Source organism: Sinocyclocheilus grahami, unplaced genomic scaffold (genome assembly GCF_001515645.1).
Source record: "Sinocyclocheilus grahami isolate Dianchi unplaced genomic scaffold, SAMN03320097.WGS_v1.1 scaffold652.1, whole genome shotgun sequence".
Classification (NCBI taxonomy): domain Eukaryota; kingdom Metazoa; phylum Chordata; class Actinopteri; order Cypriniformes; family Cyprinidae; genus Sinocyclocheilus; species Sinocyclocheilus grahami.
Genome location: NW_015505831.1, coordinates 326,317 through 349,323, shown reverse-complemented (window position 1 = coordinate 349,323; position 23,007 = coordinate 326,317). Strand labels below are relative to the sequence as shown.

The window sequence follows — 23,007 nt, the reverse complement described above, 5'->3', positions numbered from 1 at the left end:
CAAAACAACCCAATTGCTGGGCTTGTCCCTATTTTACCCAGCCCTGGGTTGTATTTAACCCAGCATTTTTTAGAGTGTAGTCTTTCAAATTAGCTCAAATTATTTTAATTAGATTCTCATTATTTATTTATTTATTTTCTTACTTAGTAGTCTTTTAAATCAGAAGCCCATTGTTTATTTATTTGCTATACTTTGAGCCTAGATCTAATTTTGAAATCAGTTTGTCAATATTTAGTTCTCGGAAAGAAGAACAACATCTTTCCATGTCCTGATGAGGATATTCATATGAAAGAAGCTGTGTTTGGCATCTGATTAGGAGTGTGAATCAATGCGTCCTCTCAGCGGGGGATTTCTGCGCTCTAAAAGCGTCGTGCCCTGAAGGTCTCGGTTAACCCTACAACACTAGGGTTGTAATGTGACCAAATAACTCTTAATGCTCGCAAAGCCAAAAATAGTTTTTGCTGTCCTCAGCTCTTTAATGGCAGACGGTCTGCAGTGGAGGTCACATCATTCCCTTTTCGAGGGAAGTCTAAGGTTTTGTCGTGAGATAACGTTCGTTTTTCCCAGACCTCCCTGATGTTCTAACTATACTCCTTTATGCGGCTATTTTATCAGGAGTTTTTATTAGAATAGGGAGCTTTTTCTGCAGGGAAAAAAAAAACACTGATCGAGTTCCCAAGGCCACAGAAGGATGAGTGTAGAGGAGGACACATCGCACGCCGAGTCTCACACGGATGTCAGCCTTGGAGACTCCAGAGTCTTATCGTAGATTTAAAAGAGCAGACATTAACGTTCGCTAACTTCACCGCTACAGCTGTTTATTAACAACAAACGTCACTTAGATCTGAAGGTGTACGGATCCAGGCCGAGGACAACAGTATGAATTTCCACGCCAGAAGAGTCACGTTGCCTGCTATCACGCCTCTCTGCCTGCCGAAAAGGGTACGAACGTTTGTGTGTTTTATTTTTTATTTTTTTACAGAAACATTGCATTAATTGGTTATGGGAGAGTTTTTAGAGGTTTTTGACAAGGTTGAACAATAGCATACTGTATTTTCTCAGTTGTTTGTCTTCAAATTGCAGTTACAGCAATGTTTTGTCTCTTTTCTGGCTTTATTTTCATCTCACTGGAGCTGTGAAGGGGAAAAAACGAAACAAAATCTCGGTTAGTCATCTGACCATCAGTCATAATATCCTGCTGTGTATAACTAGGTGAACACTTCCAGTGAAATATTTATATTATATTATATTATATTATATTATATTATATTATATTATATTATATTTAAAAACAATTATTTACTTTTAAACAAAACTAAATGATTTTTAAATAGAATAGAATATATAATTCATGTATTTATAGAATATATTTATTTAAACATTTTTTATATTTTATTTACATGTGATATAATTGGTATGTAAAATAAGTAGTATTAATAATATTGTGGTCCATCATTTGTATATATATATATATATACTGTATATGTGTGTGTGTGTGTGTGTGTAAAACACTTTTATATAATTTTGTAATTAATGTAATATATAAATAATGTTATTTATGTTTAAATATTATACAATTATATTTATATAATAGAAATGTTATTAATAATTTTCTTGTTTCAATAAATAAATAAATACATTTCATAATACATTTTCTTTTTAATTTATATATTTATTAAATTTGAGATTATAAAGTTGGTTGAAGAATGTCCAGCTGTAAAAGCTGTAATCTAGACAAAGAAGAAATATATGAAGACGTTTCATTGTATCATGTTTTGGTTGCTACCTAATTCACATTTTTCCATATTGGTCTCTTCATAGTTTTGACAACTTTACTCTTGTTATAATATGTGGAAAACAGTCATAATAAAGAAATGAGCTGGTGTGTCCAAACTTTTGACAGGTTATGTATGTCCCCTGCTAATTCATTCAACTAGTCATACTTGGTTTTTGATTGATTTCAAAACACTGATGCTAGTAAAAAGAAACTCATTCATATTCAAAACTATTAAGTTGCATTTGTGTCAAAAGATTTAGCCGTCTATCATAGTGTCAGTGTAGCAGAAAATCACTTTTGGAAGTGGATCCAGTTCATTGCATGCAATGTTTTATATGAACACAATCATTTATTTTTGCATGTGAATATAGAGCAGCATTCTAGCTTCTCTAAACACCTGTAAATGTCACTGATCTCCTCATCGCTGTTGTCATCACCGTATCCTCTGCCAAAAGACGCACTCTGGGCACTCAGTCAGACAGCCTCATACCCCACTGAGATGAGCTAAACAGTGGCCTGACTGTAGTGTGCTGTCCAAAATAATGCAAATCTGACAGCTTGTGGAAAAACTTGTCTGGAAGTGCTCTTGGAAAAGCCACGGTGATAAAATGGCATTAGTGCGAGAGCTGAGGAAAGGTCAAGCACAATGCTGGAGGTTTGTTAACATGCTGTGAGCGGCTGTCTGAAAGTCTTCATATGCATGATTGTGGAAGGCAGTCGTTTGGTAGCTCACGTGGTACTTGCCAAGTATATTACTTGTAAGTGGTATTTGTATGTAAACGTGCTTCTAGCACACATAAAAGAGTTTACATTCTAACTCCTCAAAATTTTAACCACCTTAGGGTTTATGTTTTAGATGTTGTCCAAACGTTGTGCAATTCAGAGTCTATTAAAGGGACCGTTCAGCAAAAAATGAAAATTTGCTGAAAATGTATTCACCGTTAGGCCATCCAAGATGTAGATGAGTTTGTTTGTTCATGGAAGAAGATTTGGAGAAATGTAGCATCACATCACTTGCTCAGCAATGGATCCTCTGAGGTTTATATTATATTATATTATATTATATTATATTATATTATATTATATTATATTATATTATATTATATTATATTTAAAAACAATTATTTACTTTTAAACAAAACTAAATGATTTTTAAATAGAATAGAATATATAATTCATGTATTTATAGAATATATTTATTTAAACATTTTTTATATTTTATTTATATGTGATATAATTGGTATGCAAAATAAGTAGTATTAATAATATTGTGGTCCATCATTTGTATATATATATATATATACTGTATATGTGTGTGTGTGTGTGTGTGTAAAACACTTTTATATAATTTTGTAATTAATGTAATATATAAATAATGTTATTTATGTTTAAATATTATACAATTATATTTATATAATAGAAATGTTATTAATAATTTTCTTGTTTCAATAAATAAATAAATACATTTCATAATACATTTTCTTTTTAATTTATATATTTATTAAATTTGAGATTATAAAGTTGGTTGAAGAATGTCCAGCTGTAAAAGCTGTAATCTAGACAAAGAAGAAATATATGAAGACGTTTCATTGTATCATGTTTTGGTTGCTACCTAATTCACATTTTTCCATATTGGTCTCTTCATAGTTTTGACAACTTTACTCTTGTTATAATATGTGGAAAACAGTCATAATAAAGAAATGAGCTGGTGTGTCCAAACTTTTGACAGGTTATGTATGTCCCCTGCTAATTCATTCAACTAGTCATACTTGGTTTTTGATTGATTTCAAAACACTGATGCTAGTAAAAAGAAACTCATTCATATTCAAAACTATTAAGTTGCATTTGTGTCAAAAGATTTAGCCGTCTATCATAGTGTCAGTGTAGCAGAAAATCACTTTTGGAAGTGGATCCAGTTCATTGCATGCAATGTTTTATATGAACACAATCATTTATTTTTGCATGTGAATATAGAGCAGCATTCTAGCTTCTCTAAACACCTGTAAATGTCACTGATCTCCTCATCGCTGTTGTCATCACCGTATCCTCTGCCAAAAGACGCACTCTGGGCACTCAGTCAGACAGCCTCATACCCCACTGAGATGAGCTAAACAGTGGCCTGACTGTAGTGTGCTGTCCAAAATAATGCAAATCTGACAGCTTGTGGAAAAACTTGTCTGGAAGTGCTCTTGGAAAAGCCACGGTGATAAAATGGCATTAGTGCGAGAGCTGAGGAAAGGTCAAGCACAATGCTGGAGGTTTGTTAACATGCTGTGAGCGGCTGTCTGAAAGTCTTCATATGCATGATTGTGGAAGGCAGTCGTTTGGTAGCTCACGTGGTACTTGCCAAGTATATTACTTGTAAGTGGTATTTGTATGTAAACGTGCTTCTAGCACACATAAAAGAGTTTACATTCTAACTCCTCAAAATTTTAACCACCTTAGGGTTTATGTTTTAGATGTTGTCCAAACGTTGTGCAATTCAGAGTCTATTAAAGGGACCGTTCAGCAAAAAATGAAAATTTGCTGAAAATGTATTCACCGTTAGGCCATCCAAGATGTAGATGAGTTTGTTTGTTCATGGAAGAAGATTTGGAGAAATGTAGCATCACATCACTTGCTCAGCAATGGATCCTCTGAGGTGAATGGGTGCCGTCAGAATGAGAGTCCAAACAGCTGATAAAAACATCACAATAATCCACAGCACTCCAAACTTATCTACATCATGGATGGCCTGAGGGTGAGGAAATACAGTATATGACATATAGCATATTTTCATTCTTGGATAAACTATTCCTTTAAACATGACAAATGTACTATGCGTGCACATTTTACACACCATGACTAAATGAGATTACCCTTGAGTATCTAAAGACTTTTCAACATTTCATATTTACTTTTTGTAACTGGTTACAGTGGCATGTTGACAGGTCTGATTGGTTTGGTTTGAGTTGGGACGGCTGTACATGGACACTTTACTCAGTGACTTTCAGTTGCGTTTTTAAAAGCTGAATTATTTTTAACTTGTCATGCTGCCTTTGAAACACTCTCTTGACACACTGTGTGCATGACATTGCACCTCATTTGCATAAAGTTGAACTCTGCTCAACTTTGTCGCATTTCCAAAGGTTGCTGTCACTTATGTTGCCCTAATAGCAAACTCTCTGTGAAAATGAATGACAATGATGTTCAACAGTGGACTGACCTCACTGACCTCTGTTATTTACCTACTAATCTTTCAAATCAGCTCCGAATCTATCTATCTATCTATCTATCTATCTATCTATCTATCTATCTATCTAGAATGAGAGTCCAAACAGCTGATAAAAACATCACAATAATCCACAGCACTCCAAACTTATCTACATCATGGATGGCCTGAGGGTGAGGAAATACAGTATATGACATATAGCATATTTTCATTCTTGGATAAACTATTCCTTTAAACATGACAAATGTACTATGCGTGCACATTTTACACACCATGACTAAATGAGATTACCCTTGAGTATCTAAAGACTTTTCAACATTTCATATTTACTTTTTGTAACTGGTTACAGTGGCATGTTGACAGGTCTGATTGGTTTGGTTTGAGTTGGGACGGCTGTACATGGACACTTTACTCTGTGACTTTCAGTTGCGTTTTTAAAAGCTGAATTATTTTTAACTTGTCATGCTGCCTTTGAAACACTCTCTTGACACACTGTGTGCATGACATTGCACCTCATTTGCATAAAGTTGAACTCTGCTCAACTTTGTCGCATTTCCAAAGGTTGCTGTCACTTATGTTGCCCTAATAGCAAACTCTCTGTGAAAATGAATGACAATGATGTTCAACAGTGGACTGACCTCACTGACCTCTGTTATTTACCTACTAATCTTTCAAATCAGCTCCGAATCTATCTATCTATCTATCTATCTATCTATCTATCTATCTATCTATCTATCCGTCCGTCCGTCCGTCCGTCCATATCTACTAGTCTTAATCAGATCCAATTGTATTTAATAATTTTTTTAGTTTATTTATTTTTAATTTAAGGCGGTTTGTTCTAGGTAAGTTAGGGAGATTGGAAATCTAAAAAGTATTGTCTGTACAAAAAAAAACTTTTATTTTTGTTGATAATCTTGATGCACATTGACCAATTATTCATAAATTGTGCAAGCTGAATGCCATTTTTTGCTGAACGTTGCTGGAATTTTATATTTAATATGTTAAGCTTGTATAAAGAATGACAGCTTTGCTTTTCAAAACTACAGTGAAAATCACATATATTTACATGTAAATGCATCAGAAATGGAAAAGATGAAATGTAAGAATTGATACAAACGAGATAAACTGTTATGGATGGAAGGAACACGAGATAGTGTTTCTGATAGTGCTGCAGCTGTGGAAGAGCAGTTCAAGGTTCGCTCAGGCGGGTGAACTGGTCTTTATGTTCCCGTCCTTGAGCCAGTGAGTCTCGTGCTGTCTTTAGTCATTTCACAATATTTATGAGTCGAGTACACATGAACCACCTTACAATCACAATTACTAGTGAGAAACCCAGGCTTCCCGGGTTAGGTTATGTCAGTCAACCATTTCATATTTAATATGCAAATTTCTAAGGCCTCTAAATGATCAACATGTTTAAAACCGTCCTGAAAAACTGTTGTACACAAGCTACTACATGCCTTCTGTCTTCTGATTGATAGTTACGGTAGTATGCTGAATGAATGCAGACCTCTTTAAAGCAAACCAAACAGGCCATTTTGGGAGGTAGTCTGAAAAGAGTTCACTTTAAAATCAAAAATGACTCTTGTCTCTTCCTGGCCTTAGAGGCTGGTTCACACAGAACATGTTTTGCATTCTACGGTGCTGCTTTTCCATTGTTTTTCTATGTAAACATGCAATAGATGGACATCTTTGACCACTGCTCTTGTGACTTGCATCTTTTGCGGTGTCTAGCAGTTGACTACAAGTTCAGTTTTATTACAACTTTAAGTCTGTGCTGTGACTTGTTTATGATGTGTTGTGTTATTATAATATATTGTGATATTATTTTACTCATCCTCAGGCCATAAGATGAGTTTCTTCATGGGAACAATTTTGGAGAAATGTAGCATTGCTTCTCTTGCTCACCAGTGGATCCTCTGCAGTGAATGGGTGCCGTCAGAATGAGAGTCCAAACAGCTGATAAAAACATCACAATAATCCACAAGTAATCCACACCACTCCAGTCCATCAATTAATGTCTAGTGATGTGATAAGCTGCATGTTTGTAAGAAACAAATCCATTATTAAAACGTTTTAACTTCAAACCATTGTTTCCAGCTAAAATGCATAATCAATAATATTGCTTCCTTCAGTGAAAAAGTCATCTTGTCTGAATCAGGTGAGAAATATGCACAGATCAAGCACCACAGTCCAAAACAGTTCCAAACAAATATGTTGAGGATTTTGATGTGAGAGGACAACAGGGGATGGACTTTTTCACTGGAGGAAACGTCGACTGGTATTTTGTCCAGAAGCGACGGTTTGAAGTTAAAAACGTCCTAATTACAGATTTGTTTCTTACAAATGTGCAGCCTTTTGCTTCACATGACATTAATTGATGGACTGGAGTGGTGTGGTGTGGATTATTGTGATGTTTTTATCAGTATATATATATATATATATCTGTCTGTCTGTCTGTCTGTCTATCTTACAGTTCAAAAGTTTGGGGTCAGTTTTTATTTTTAAAGAAATTAATAGTTTTATTCAGCAAGGATGCATTTAATTAATCAAAAGTGACAGTAAAGCCATTTATAATGTTACAAAACATTTGTATTTTAAATAAATGCTATTCTTTTGAACTTTTTATTCATCAAAGAATCCTAAATCATCAACTGGTGAGCAAGTGATGTAATGCTACATTTTTCCAAATCTGTTCATGTGAAAAAAAAACTCATTGACATCTTGAATGGCCTGAAGGTGAGTAAATGCTTCACAAATGTTAATTTTTGGGTGAACTGTTCCTTTTAATGGGTCTGAGTTTCTAGCACATTTATCCAGCGTATTTAAATATCACATTTCCCCTTGTAGTGCATTGTACCGGCCACTCTTTAACTTTACCATGCATTACTCATTTACCTTTAAGGACTGTTTGTATTTACTCTGATAAGGGAGCTGTACGAATCCTGCGCTTTTTATTACCTTGTGTCTTTAGCAGGTTAGGTCTGGTAAATGCTTGTCAGGGAGATTTATAGAGCCAGTCCTCTCGAGGGGTTTTCCTCCTCCTCTCTGTCTTTTTTGTGGCTTGTAGGTCTCTCTTACTGATTAAACAGTAGATCGTTTATCTCATTTGGAGATGACGTCACTGTGGGTGGCTGTGATTGGCTGAAAGGCTTGCTAACCCCGGCCCTGCTGGGGAGCACTGACCTCCTTTTCCTCTCTGAAAGAGGACTGGCGTGTCCTCCCTACCAATCTGCCTTTCACACACACTCTCAACCCCCATCTAGTGCTCTTCCCATATACCTTACAGGGTCATTCCTGCTCCGCAGACCCTTTTAACTCTGCAACTTTGAAGAAATTGATATGCTTGTCTTGTAATTTAAGGACATATTTTGATAACAGTGTATATTAGACTTTATGAATTATGACTATTGTTTACGCAATGACAAGAAAATGATCAGAATGTTCGTTAGGAGGTAAAGCTTTTACCTACCTTTTGATATCATCAAGCTGATTTGTGTAATTTGATCAGTGTACGTACACTTCAGTCATTATTCATTCGCCCTCATACCCAAACCTTGTTTGCTATTTTTTGTCATGCAGATCTTTCCATGCAGCATTGATCGTAACTCCACAAAGAAGTACCTTAAAAGTGGCATAAGGATAAAATAAAAGCCGTCCATGTGGCTTGTGCGCTTTATTTCAAATCTTCTGAAGTCACGTGATAAAAAGTCAAATCTCATAGTCCTCTTTGTTGTGATACATGCATTTTTTAAATAATTGTTTTAAACCCAAACTTATCTTAACTAAGAGCTACAGCAACAGTGTTGTTATCGTTAAGTAAAACAAAAACTATTAAACAATTTTTTAGGTTACTGAAATAAAGAAAAAATATAAATAGATTAACTTTGAAATATAATTGGAAAAAACTAAAATAAATTGGACTTTATTTTGCACCAAAATTACTACAAGTAAAAATAAAAATAAAGCTAAATAGAAAAACAAACTAATAAACATGATAAAAGCACATAGCAAAATTACTAAAACTAAAATTAAATGAAAACTTAACATAAATATTTAAACTAATTCAGAATAGTAATAAATACTATTGGCCTAGTATATAAATAATACTAAAATAACACTTCACAACAAAATATGATTTCATGATTTCATATCATTTTTTTAAATAGTTTTGAGAGCAACAGCAACAGAATTATTGTTTTAAAAATGTTAAAAACTGCTAGTAAAAAGTTTTCAGTAATTGAAAATAAAGCTAAAATAAAATAGAATTATTACATGGAAAAATTTGAAACTTAAATGAAAAAGAACTTAAACAGAACTTAAACTGAAACAAGCGTAAGCTGAAGTACTAAAATTACTAAAAGTAAAACTGAAAAATACAAATAAATTTAAGCTAGATAGAAATGTTAAAAACAATAACTAATAAAAATGACAAAAGTACAACAAAACTACTAAAAAATTCATTAAAGCTAAATAGAAAAATCTAAAAACAACAATAAACCTGACAAAAGCACATAGCACATAAATTACTAAGACTTAAACAAAAATTAAAATATACTGGAAATAAATAATTTAATATACATTAAAGCTAATTCAGAATATTACAAAATACTATAATGCATATAAATAATATTAAAATAAGACTAAAGCAAAGTCGGAGAAATTTCTTCAACTGCATACAGGTGTGAGTAAATAATGACAGAATTTCATTTTATTTGCACTACACCTGTAATATTGCGATTAAACTCAACAAACGAATATGATTTCCTGACACACATGGTGAGGACAAGAAAATCCACCTCATATCAGAAGTGTCACTCACTTTCTCTCTCCCTCTCGCCCTCCTCCCTTCAGCCCGGGTTGACCCGTCAGGTCTCGCGTTTAACCAGCGCTTTTCTAATTGCTTGCTGGGATTTATGTGAAGGGCAGGGGCCTGTCAAGACTGTGTGAATAGGTAGGTGGGGCAAACCTTGTGACTTTTCTGCCTCCCTCCCCCTCCGGTGTGTGCGCACGGGGGGCAGATGAGCGGGACTCACCCCTGCTGGATAAACGGTGGCAGGTGATTGGACAGAACCATGGTGACATGCAGCAGCGGAGGCTGCACTGAGCCGCTCTCTCTAATTACCTCATTTGAGCTTGTCTGCAGACAGAGAGACCGAGAGAGAGGAAGCTCGCTGCTCTACGCCAGATACTTGCGTTTATGTTTTATGTTCACTCAACTCTTGAGAAATGCTGTGCACTCAGGCTTACATAAGCTGCCGAGCTTGTCCTAAATCACAGCCCTGCCTGCCATCCAGCACAGGGGTAAGTTGCTCTGAAACAGCAATTTATGTGTGCTTTTCTTGTGTGTGTGTGTGTGTGTGTGTGTGTGTGTGAAATCGATGCGATTTGTTGGAGGGCTGCTCTGCTTCCCTGTGGGATCATTTGAGAGCGATTTCAAGCTGATAAATGAAACTCTAACAGCCTTAAAACAAGGTTTCGGAGATGATATTGAGTTCTCCAGCCTGCAGGGTTTCTGCATATGAGGTGTAGCAGGGAACTAAAGCACCAATGAAAGGGAACATTCATGACTTCTTCTGCAACACAGGCTGTCTGCACTTTGAATGAACGGGTTGTTGCATACTGTACTGTATATAGGACATGAAGTGAAATTTAGCTCTCGTGGGACGATAAAGGAGTGTCACTGTATCTGATAAAATGGCAGTGTGACAAATAAACGTCCATGTAAAAATGTGGTTGTGCTCGAAATAGCATAGTAGCTTTCTGCTCTTACTATTGCTGCAGTATGTAGTGCGTATACTGTGCATATGTGATTTTTTTGACCTACAGTGCTAGATATGCTAAAATGTTCAGTATACAACAGAGCTTATATGGGGTAATGTGTCCCACAATGCAGTGCGCTTGATTTGACCTTCTGTTTTCGGTATGATGAATGAACCTTAAGTAATATCAGCATTTATAAACATCTATTTCATGCTAAAACTTAACCTGTTTTACACAAATTGGCTTACAAATGCAATTTAAAAAATAAAATAAATAAGGATGGGTGGCATTCGCTAAATTTTACATTCAAATTGATAAGAAGTTTTATTCAGCAAGGATGCATTTAATTAATCAAAAGTGACAGTAAAGCCATTTATAATGTTACAAAACATTTGTATTTTAAATAAATGCTATTCTTTTGAACTTTTTATTCATCAAAGAATCCTAAATCATCAGTTTCCACAAAAATATGAAGAAGCACAACTGTTTTCAACATTGATAAAAATCAGCATATTAGAATGATTTCTGAAGGACACTGTGACCCTGAAGACTGGTGTAATGATTCTGAAAATTCAGTATTGCATCACAGAAATAAATTACATTTTAAAATATATTCAAATAGAAAACAGTTAGTTGAAATTGTAAAGTCTTTTCACAATATTACTGACTTTAATGTATTTTTTGTGCAGCCTTGGTAATCAGAAGGGACATCTTTTCAAAAAGATTTAGAAAATCTTAACCCCAAATCTTGAATGGTAATTTGTTTATTTATTTAGTTAGTTAGTTAGTAAGCAGTAAGTTAGTATTCAATTTTGAATGCAGCCAAAGACTCTTACTGGTTTCATTTATTTTCTACTGTGTTGCAGGTAATCAAAGTGTACAGTGAAGACAACACAAGCCGTGCAGTGGAGGTGCCCAGTGACATCACTGCCCGGGACATATGCCAGCTGTTCATCCTGAAGAACCACTGCATCGATGACCACAGCTGGACCCTGTTTGAGCAGATCCCACATCTGAGTATCGGTAAGCTTCTCAGCAAGTAAAAACTGCAACTAAAAAAATGCAACAAATGGATAAACTGAATATTTTTGGTACATTCTCACCGAATATAATGCAGGCAAACATAAAGATCACATGAAAAAAAAATATCATTTAATTTAAACTGGAGGATGCACATTCTTATTCTAGAGACGAAGTATCATAAAAGTCCATATGTGTTATATGTACTATACTGTAAGTTATCTACCTATCTATCCATCCATCCATCCATCCATCCATCCATTAGTGGTCGACCGATATTGGTTTTTTGACTGCAGATGCCGATATCTTGGAAAGCAGGGTGGCCGATATAAAGCCGATATAATTGAATTTATTTTAATTAATATTTAAGAAATTTGAAATAATTTCAAAATGGATTAAAAAATGTATTTGTAAAATAAACATACTTATACTTTAGATGTCAAAGTATTTTCCACAAATAAATAAATATTTAATACAAGTAAACTGTAACCAACAGAGCACTCAATATTCTGGGAAGTTTGTGTCGTGTGCATTAGGAATCATATTTTTTCAAATAAAGCCAAGGTAACACTCATTTTACATACAGCACACAGTGAAAATGATATGAATATGACAGTGGACAAATTAATAAAGTGCAGCATAATTTGAAATCGGGAATTTAATGTTTAAAGCATTCAATTTGCACGGACCGAAAGTCACGCAGAGAACACGTGATCATGCAGGTCACATGCACAACTTCACAAGATCTCACAACTGGATTCGACTAAGTTTGCAAGATTTGTCAAATTAAATTGTCATTAGCCATTCAAAGATTTGCTTAAATGATGTAAATGTGTATTTGCTGAATGCTGATGGCAAACGAGAAAGTATTATAATGTTTGCCTTTCTATTACTAATAATATAAAAGCAATCGTTATAATACTTTTTGTATACATTTTAATTCCTTTGTTTAACAGTTCTATCGGATTATTAGACAGACTTAAATCCATATTAGACAGAACTGTTAACGACGACAGCGAACAAGAGGGAGAATGTGAGCACTGTGTGCTCAGGCGCTGCCGCTCTCAGCGCCGTCAAAATAAATGTCCCGCCTCGAACGCGTCGGCCAAACAGAAAAACTTATCGGCCGATACCGATATTTGAAAAATGCCAAATATCGGCTGATATATCAGCCTTGGCGATATATCGGTCGACCACTACCATCCATCCATCCACACACTGATCTGCCCTAACTTTCCTCGATGCACTGATAAGAGCTCCTGAGCACAGTAGTGATGTCTGATTCATAGATTACTTGTTCTTTTGAGTTCAGTCTTTTCAATGAATCAGTTGATCCAGTTCACAAAGCCGGTCTGAATGATTAATTCATGAGTCAATTAGTCTCTTAGTTCCAGCTAGATCAGAACTGATTCTGATGCATTATTTAAACACAGGCTTTGCACGCAGGTTTCCAGAGCCGGTTTCCATCTGCTCACATTCTAGCACGGTGTTCCTCGTCCCGGGGTTAAAGACGCCACCTGCATTATTTATCTTCTTGGTAACCTGTCTCACTGCAGGAGTTTCAGTGCTAGTGCGAACACTTGGCAGGACCTCCATGCAGAACAGGCCAAACTGGGATCTTGAAACATGCTATTCACTACTAAGTGAAACCTCAGAATTGTTGGTGATTTTAAAATGTTATTTAAATTTTAATATTGAAGTGATTTTCATGTATTTTCATGCACTTTTTATTGGGTTTCATGCACTTTTTATAATAACTTTCCTAGAGATGCTGTCTCGTACAGTACTGTGTTCAATTTGAATGTGGGATATTCCTACTTTGATATACATTACTGTAGTCGCACCGGTAGTGACGTCATGGCTGTCGCCGGCCAACGAGTTGGTGTTTTTTCAATGTATGCTTCAGATACGAGTCACGACGAGGCGTTCCCCATAGCGACCCCTAGAGGACGCAGTTCGAAGTTCCCATGAAAGGGAAACATAATTGATGTTGTTTAATGATCAACAAAGTAATAACAACAATTTACAAAGGAAAAATAATGCCATGCGGTGCTAGAATTTGTTGAGAGAGGATAACTTGCACATCTTTTTATGCACATACTAAACAGGTTTTATTGCATTCAAGTTTAAACTTTTACTGTAAACAATGATATTATCAACAAGTTGATATGTTCAAATGTTTTTCCATTACTTTAACTGATAAAAAATAAAAGTTAACAAATTTCGATATTCAATTTCATTTTTAAGTTAGTGTAATATAATTTAAGTTTAAATTACTTGTACAATCAGTTTTATTATGCCCAAAAATGTATGGCAGCTTAATTTGTTGTTTGACTAAAATGACTTAAATCAGATCTGATATCTCTGACTTCTGACTATATACTTCCATTGTGCTCGGAAAATGATGTATCGGAAACAAAATTGCTACATTTTGCTGTAGTTTTCAACAAAAATAGCAATATTTAGCAGAGTAAAAATTCTGCCACACAGTGCTGAAATTTGATCAGAGAGGATCATTTACTGTGAATTACACATCTGTCTATGCAAACACTTGCTAAACATTTGGTAGGTTTTTTTATTTTATTTATAATTTTTATAATTTTTTATATATATATTTTAATTTGTTCTTGTTTGTTATTATAAATCTACTAAAATACTTTTTATTGCTTAATTTGTTGTTCGACTAAAATTACTCAAAATGATTGTCTTTTAAGCCTTTACACTCTAAATATCATTAAATACGTAAATATTGAGATATATTGTACAGAGCCCCGCACATGGCATGCAGGAAAAAAATTATATAGGCTAAATTGTGTGCACGATTTACTATTCCGTTCCCTCGATTTGTAAATTGTGCGCACGATTTACTATTTCGTTCCCTCGATTTATAAATTGTGCGCACGATTTTACTATTTCGTTCCCTCGATTTATAAATTGTGCGCACGATTTACTAATTCATTCCCTCGATTTATAAATTGTGCGCACAGTTTACTATTTCGTTCCCTCAATTTATAAATTGTCCGCACAATTTACTAATTCGTTCCCTCGATTTATAAATTGTGCGCACGATTTACTATTTCATTCCCTCGATTTATAGATTGTGCGCACGATTTACTATTTCCTTCCCTCGATTTATAAATTGTCCGCACGATTTACTAATTTGTTCCCTCGATTTATAAATTGTGTGCACGATTTAGCAAATCGAAGGAACGAATTAGTAAATCATGCACACAATTTATAAGTCGAGAGAACGAATTAGTAAATCATGCACACAATTTATAAGTCGAGAGAACGAATTAGTAAATCATGCACACAATTTATAAGTCGAGAGAACGAATTAGTAAATCATGCACACAATTTATAAGTCGAGAGAACGAATTAGTAAATCATGCACACAATTTATAAGTCGAGAGAACGAATTAGTAAATCGTGCGGACAATTTATAAATCGAGGGAACGAAATAGTAAAGCGTGCGCACGATTTACTATTTCATTCCCTCGATTTATAAATTGTGCGCACAGTTTACTATTTAGTTCCCTCAATTTATAAATTGTGCACACAGTTTACTATTTCGTTCCCTCGATTTATAAATTGTGTGCATGATTTACTAATTCGTTCCCTCGATTTGCTAAATCGTGCACACAATTTATAAGTCGAGAGAACGAATTAGTAAATCGTGCGCACGATTTATGTATTTTTTCTTGCATGCCATGTGCGGGGCTCCGTAATATTGAATGTCATCAAAAGGCTGAAAATTTAGATGTAGTTTTTTTCGCCAAGCTCCAGATGAAGAAACAGCATGGAGATGACGTATAGCTAAATTTGGTCAAAGCCAATGCAAACAGCATTATTGCAGTGAAGATCTGTCCATTACTGCAGTAACGCTATGGGAATTAATTAGTATGACTTATAACAGTAGTCTAACTCTTCCAGATGGCTGCTTCTAAACAGATGCTTTCCATTCAGTCATTAAACATGCATTTAGGGTTGCAGGAGCTGAATAATATTTAATGATAAAGTGGAATAACGAGCTCCCCCACTCATCACTATTGAAGGTTGCTCATTATCGAGGCATAATTTTTGAACAGTGTTAATAATTAATCTGTCAAGCCCACGGTGCAGTGGGATGGTAAAACTTAGAGCTGGAAACAAACGAGGGCAGTAAAATCTCATATTATTAATAAAACAAATTGTTCGGACTCTAGATTCTGATTGGATAAGCCATGTTTAAGTCTATAAAATGCCGATAAACACACACCTGTAACTGCATAATAAAGGATTTCTATTGTAATATATTTTAAAATGTAATTTATTCTTGTAATTCAAAGCTGAATTTTCAGCATCATTACTCCAGTCTTCAGTGTCACATGATCCTTCAGAAATCATTCTAATCAATAAGCTGATTTCTTATTATCAATGTCGAAAACAGTTGTGCTGCTTCATATTTTTGTGCAAACTGATACTTTTTTTCAGGATTCTTTGATGAATAGAAAGTTCAAAAGAACGGCATTGATTTGAAATAGAAATTCAAATGAATAGACTTTTGTAACATTATAAATGCCTTTACTGTTACTTTTGATCAATTCAATGCATCCTGTTTTTGTCTTCATAAGCTTTTATCAAAATCTAATAATTCACTTTTCAAGTTACAAAGTCCCAGCCTACATTTTTTTTTTCTTGTTAAATATCCACTTTTAATTGCATTATGTTAGTAAATGGGTTACACATTTTACTTTATGTTCTCTAATGCACATATTGTGCTTTAGTGCACATGCATGGTTCATAAATTCATAAGCATGTACTAAACGAACTCTTGCTGTAATTTATTCTTGTAATTCAAAGCTGAATTTTCAGCATCATTACTCCAGTCTTCAGTGTCACATGATCCTTCAGAAATCATTCTAATCAATAAGCTGATTTCTTATTATCAATGTCGAAAACAGTTGTGCTGCTTCATATTTTTGTGCAAACTGATACTTTTTTTCAGGATTCTTTGATGAATAGAAAGTTCAAAAGAACGGCATTGATTTGAAATAGAAATTCAAATGAATAGACTTTTGTAACATTATAAATGCCTTTACTGTTACTTTTGATCAATTCAATGCATCCTGTTTTTGTCTTCATAAGCTTTTATCAAAATCTAATAATTCACTTTTCAAGTTACAAAGTCCCAGCCTACATTTTTTTTTCTTGTTAAATATCCACTTTTAATTGCATTATGTTAGTAAATGGGTTACACATTTTACTTTATGTTCTCTAATGCACATATTGTGCTTTAGTGCACATGCATGGTTCATAAATTCATAAGCATGTACTAAACGAACTCTTGTTTGTGATTTCCAGAGCGAACCATAGAAGACCATGAGTCGGTTATGGAGGTTCAGTCAGGCTGGGGAATGGACTCACACTGTTGTCTGTACTTCAGGAAGAATTATGCCAAATACGAGTTCTTCAAGAAGCCTCTTGTAAGTGTGTGCGTGTGTGTATCGGGACACTTGCAGCCCTGCTAATGTATAATTGATTTGCTGAGGTTTAGCCAAACATCCAGGGTTACCAATTCAAGGTCATTAATGATTGAAACAGAGACACATAATAGGGCTCTTTAATTGTACTGGTTAAGAATTCAAGGTAATGCCTAAATAATCAAGTACAGATCACTAACTCCTGTGATTTTAAAGGTCACGGATCCTAATACCAGATTTAACAAAGGTGCTTTAAGTGGTTTCTTTTATAGTATCTGTAAAATGCTCCTAATACCTGACAGATTTCATTGAAATAGGTGAAATCGCACGTCTCTGTTACAGAAATAGACAGTAAACAATAAAAATGATATGAAATTTTCCTCAAAATGTTGGAGATTGTATTTATACAGTATGTGGGTCATTGCAGGACTTTTTCCCAGAGCACATGGTGTCTATATCCAGTGAAACCAATGGAATCATGAACCACTCACAACTTATACAGGTGAGCATCTTCATCTCATGCTGTTATTATTATTAAAGGCGTACAGAGTCATTGTTTCTTCTGCTAGTTAGTTCTTTTGGACATTATACAGGCACATACACAATGTGGATATAGCATCACACGTATACTGTAAACAAGAAATAAACGTTTTGTTAAAATGTTCACAAGCATATGTGTCATATAATCAAGGTAGGTTATATTTCTCTCTAAAAAAAAAAAACTATGGTGATTGGCTAAATGTTTTTTACCAACGGAGGCACGACAGCTCAGCGCTCCCCCGGCCTCCCCCTCCCCTTCTCTATCACCTAGCGGTTGTAATTACATCAGCAGATTCGGCACATTCGCGATAGAAAAGCGGCGCTTTCACGTTATGGTATTACAACTGTGAAAGGCTGTGCCTCCCCCGACGAGCCACCACTGAGTTTAATACTATTTTTTAAAAGTAGTTTAACATTTTTATTTATGCACATTTGAAAAGTACCTTGATGTAACAAAAAGAAAGATTTTTAAATGTGTATTTCATATGTTATGATATTCAAAATTAACATAAAACATAAATGTGCCAGTATTGAAGAAACACCTGAGTGATTTAATTTAGCCAAGCGATCTAGTCTGTCTCTGTCAGTTTGGAAACGAGACAGGTGAGGCTTATAAAGGTGAGACAAAGCCTGGCTTTGTGGGTTTTTTCTTGCTTTTCTTTCTCTGTCTCTGTCTCTCTTTCCTTTTTCTTTTGGCTCGCCTCACTAGCGGTGTTGCTGAGATAAAGCTCCTGCCGTTGCAACACGTTTCCATGCTATCTCTCGCCACGGATATGCATATTACAGCCTCGGTGTAACTGAAGCCAGCAGCCTTAGTCTCTCTTTGAGCTTGCGGCATTGATTTAAATTCTGGAAAAGACTTCAAATATGTAAAAAAAAAAAAAAGAATAATTTGAGGTGTAAAGCAAAGAAATGTTCTTCAAATCCACTGCATCATTACTCCTACTTGTGATAAAAAAAAAAGTGACGTGACATGTGGCCAAGTATGGTGACCCATACTTGGAATTAGTGCTCTGCATTTATCCCATCCAAAGTGCACACACACAGCAGTGAACACACACACCGTGAACACACACCCGGAGCAGTGGGCAGCCATTTATGCTGCGGCACCCGGGGAGCAGTTGGGGGTTCGGTGCCTTGCTCAAGGGCACCTCAGTCGGGGTATTGAAGGTGGGAGAGAGTGCTGTACATTCACTCCCCCCACCTACAATCCCTGCCGGTACAAGACTCGAACCCACAATCTTTGAGTTATGAGTCCGACTGTCTAACCATTAGGCCACGATTTCCCCATAACCAATTTGAAAGCATGTGAGAGTGTAAAAGAGCAGCAATAGCGCAGCCAAAGTGAACCAGATTTCAACAAACTGCCTGACTGTTGATTTTTTTATTTATTTTTTATTCCCAGTCCCTCCTGGTGTGCACAGGTCAAGTCTTTTGTCTCTAGGAGTCTGTGAACGCTCACACATTCTCTTCTCTATATTACATTACAAATTCCACACATGTCGCTCGCACGTGTCGTGATGTGCCGTTCATGTCTCACATGTTTGGATTTATTCCTTGCTACAGCAGCTTAGGAACTTCACGCTGTGACGGAATCTCATATACGCTCACACATTTGACTGCTATGAGTGATGACTTTTGAAGTTTATATCTTATATGAGTTGTAATCGGTTTCCACCAAAATATGAAGCAGCGCAACTGTTTTCAACATTGATAACAATGTTTCATGAGCAGCAAATCAGCATATTCGAATGATTTCTGAAGGATCATGTGACACTGAAGACTGGAGTAATGATGCTGAAAATTCAGCTTTAAGGAATAAGGAATAAAGGACATTTTAAAATATATTCAATAAATAAATATATTCAAACAGTTATTTTAAAATGCAAAAATATTACTTTTTGATTGTGTTTTTTGATCAAATAAATGGAGCCTTGGAGAGCAGAAGAGACTTTTTCACTCTTTTTATTTCTGTTTTATAATAAATAAAATCATGTGAAAGTAAATATTTGCAGATTACATATTTTGGAAAACTGATCCCGAACTTAACTGTATAACAGAGAGGAAAACTTATTTTATTGATTTGTTTTGTAGATAGATAGCTTGCCAGTTTAATGGTCCATTTAGCAATAAATAGCAATGATGCATATTTTAGGTGTGAATTCCTATTTTAATGTTGTATTATTCTTATTATTTTCTCTTTTCTAAAGGAACCCAGACACTTGCAGTTCATTGCAGAGTTCAGTGACAGTGACGTCTACACGTTATTATCTGCCAAAAAAGTTTACGGCGCCCCGACAGACTACGGCTTCTGTGTGAAGGTAATTCAATGCAGGGACTTTCAGCCACTTTCGGTCTTCAGATTGCACAATGTTTTGACTTTTTGCACAGACTTTATAATCAGTCTCACTGTAATACTTGATTATACAGGACTGCAGCAGTCGAGGTCAGTGTTAGCAATGGTTTTATGATTTAATAAGCCTCATTATGTCTCAGATTTATTGTTTATTGAGGGTTATATAAAACTGCTATCAAACAACCTGTCTGCCTCCTTATTTTTCGTGAACTTTGTAATGTTTCTTTTGTGTTAAAACATTGATATCTGCTCTGATGTGTGTGAGAGTGGGAATATTAGGTAAAATATTCCGGCTGAAGTGCATGAGTTAACGGATGATAGTTATTTCACGATAGTTACTGTGCATTGAACCACTTATCATATGGATGCTTAAATAAATGGACTTGAACTATTGATTGCAATTTTGTTATTTAAGGAAGAGACAGTGAAACATTTAAACTTTAGAAAAGCTCTTGGGACAGTGATCAGTTATACACTTTAGCATCATTAACATTTTTGACAATACATGTTTATTTGTACAGCACATTTCACACACAATATTAATTCAAAGTGCTTAATATAAAAAGTAGAAGTCATAAAAATGCACATAAATAATAAAAAAATGAAGGAAAAAATGATAAATTAAAATGGAATAAAAGTAAACATTGAAATAGAAATAAGAGAAAAATAAAATAAGTACACAATGTCAGCATTGACAGAGATCTGTGTAATGCATTTCTAAATCTGAGATTTAAAGGGAGTGTTCATTCAAATCAATATACAGAAAAGGTCTGATAAAGATCTTTAAAGGAAAGCTGAGCTTTGAAGTGTTGATGTCTCCTCATATCCAGGCAAGCAAGTTGAATTCTGCACGTGATCTGAAACTGCTCTGTGCGGATGACGAGCAAACCAGGACGTGTTGGGTTACAGCCATGCGCCTCTTCAAGGTGAGAACTGCCTCTCTCTCTGACTCTCTGTAAGGTTTGTCTCCATCGTATCTCTCCGTGACAGTGGTCCTGCTGAATCCTCAGCCGTGAGGAAACTCAATCTGAGGCTCTGTGTTCAAATGCACTCCTCACACAAAAATTGCAACAGCAAGGCATCCAGAAGTCATTCATTTTAAATTAGATTTGACGATTTCTGCTGACATGAGTGGCAAAGTGATATAATTATTTTTGTTCATATAATGCATATGCATTGCTAAGGTTTCTATACATTACATTGCAATGGACTGCTTAAATAAAACACACACACACACACACACACACAAATGGAATAATTCAGTTCAGTCCTTGTGAAGCAGTTTATACCTATTTATTTATTTGCATTCAGCCATGTTTTTAACTTGCGGTGTTGTGCATTGCTTTTGCATGCAAAGACAGTATTTATTTGATCAGATAAAAACTCTAAAATTGTGAAATATTATTACAATTTAAATGAACTGTTTTCTATTATTATATATTTTAAAATGTAATTTATTCCTGTGATGCAAAGCAGAATTTTCAGCATCATTACTCCAGTCACATGATCCTTCAGAAATCATTCTAATATGCTGCTTTGCTGCTCAATATATTTTTCTGATTATTATTAATGTTGAAAGCAGTTGTGCTGCTTCATATTTTTGTGGAAACTTGCATTTTTCAGGATTCTTTGATGAGTAAAGTTCAAAAGAACAGCATTTGTTTGAAATATTATTTTTTTGTAACATTATAAATGTGTTTGAGCAATCTAATGCATCCTTGCTGAATAAAAAAAATATATATATATATTTTTTTTAATTGTTAAGATTTTGCCTCATTAATGGCTTCAATGTAGCTTTGTATCTTCAATGAATAGCTTTTTTTTTTACCTGGGAGTTTAGTTTAACTACAGAGTCATGTGAAACTTGGGAAGGTGCCGTTACAAAGTAACTACTCCAACACAAACGTTCTAAATCAGACACTTCTGAGGTTCCATTTCAATTAGGATGCTTGCTCAGAAGGCAGCTGCCAATGTAGGCTGTGGAACAGAGCTGTACTGTGTTTGTTTGTTTGTTTGTTCACAGTACGGCATGCAGCTTTACCAGAACTTCGTCCAGCCCCATCAGAAGCAGAAGAGTTCTCCAATGGTGAGCCACAAACTCTAGTCCATAATCTGTCATGTATGTTTAGAACAGCAGAAGGTTTAAACCACCCAGAGGCTCTACGATAACCATAAACACACGTTACAGTCATACAGTGGAAACCAGCACTGAAATACTGTCATTTTTGCTCGGCACAGCCTTGGCAGGTTTCTTTTTCATTAGAAAGCACTTCATTGTTTTAAGAAAGTTCAAGGTTAAAAGTTCAAGATGTATGTAATGTACAGTAAATATAACAAATGTTACTTAAAATTAAGATTTGTTTCCTTGGTCTTGAGAAAACAGAAGTCATTTCTAAACTCAATATCCTGCTGCATCATGAATGAGTGAATTGGGTTTTAGTTTGATGTATGTAAGTGATATTCAGACTTCTGAATCAGTGACTGACACTTGAGATGAAGGCTGCACTATAGGGTCAATGCGGTCAATTTCATTGCCAGCCGAGCAGACTCGAGAAACCAAAATGTCTGCATGCTTATAGAATGATGTTTGACAGATGATGAATAAATGGTTTGCAGATGACTAGAAAAAGGGTGAGTTGTTGTGAGAAAATGAAGTCCAGATCACAAGAAAACAGCTTTTGTTATTTCAAGACTGCTAGAAAATAATGTTGTGAGCATGAGAAAACAAGATGGGAGAAAATAATAATGCATGGTCTTTGATGGCCTCTATATATTTCATAATAAAAATTACAACTATTTATTACACCTCTATATATATATATATATATATATATATATATATATATATATATATATATATATATATATATATATATAT

At 35.0% G+C, this 23,007-nt stretch overlaps 1 protein-coding gene across 1 annotated transcript in view; it reads left to right on the top strand.

Annotated features, from left to right (window-relative positions):
• The window catches only part of grb14 (growth factor receptor-bound protein 14), a 64,190-nt gene that overhangs the window by 24,598 nt on the left and 16,585 nt on the right, over positions 1-23,007 (top strand). Inside the window, exons 3-8 of the mRNA XM_016242264.1 lie at positions 11,618-11,774; positions 17,115-17,236; positions 17,661-17,735; positions 19,984-20,094; positions 20,960-21,055; positions 22,153-22,215. Of these exons, the coding sequence (XP_016097750.1) occupies positions 11,618-11,774; positions 17,115-17,236; positions 17,661-17,735; positions 19,984-20,094; positions 20,960-21,055; positions 22,153-22,215 (624 nt within the window). The remainder of the gene's footprint in view (positions 1-11,617; positions 11,775-17,114; positions 17,237-17,660; positions 17,736-19,983; positions 20,095-20,959; positions 21,056-22,152; positions 22,216-23,007) is intronic.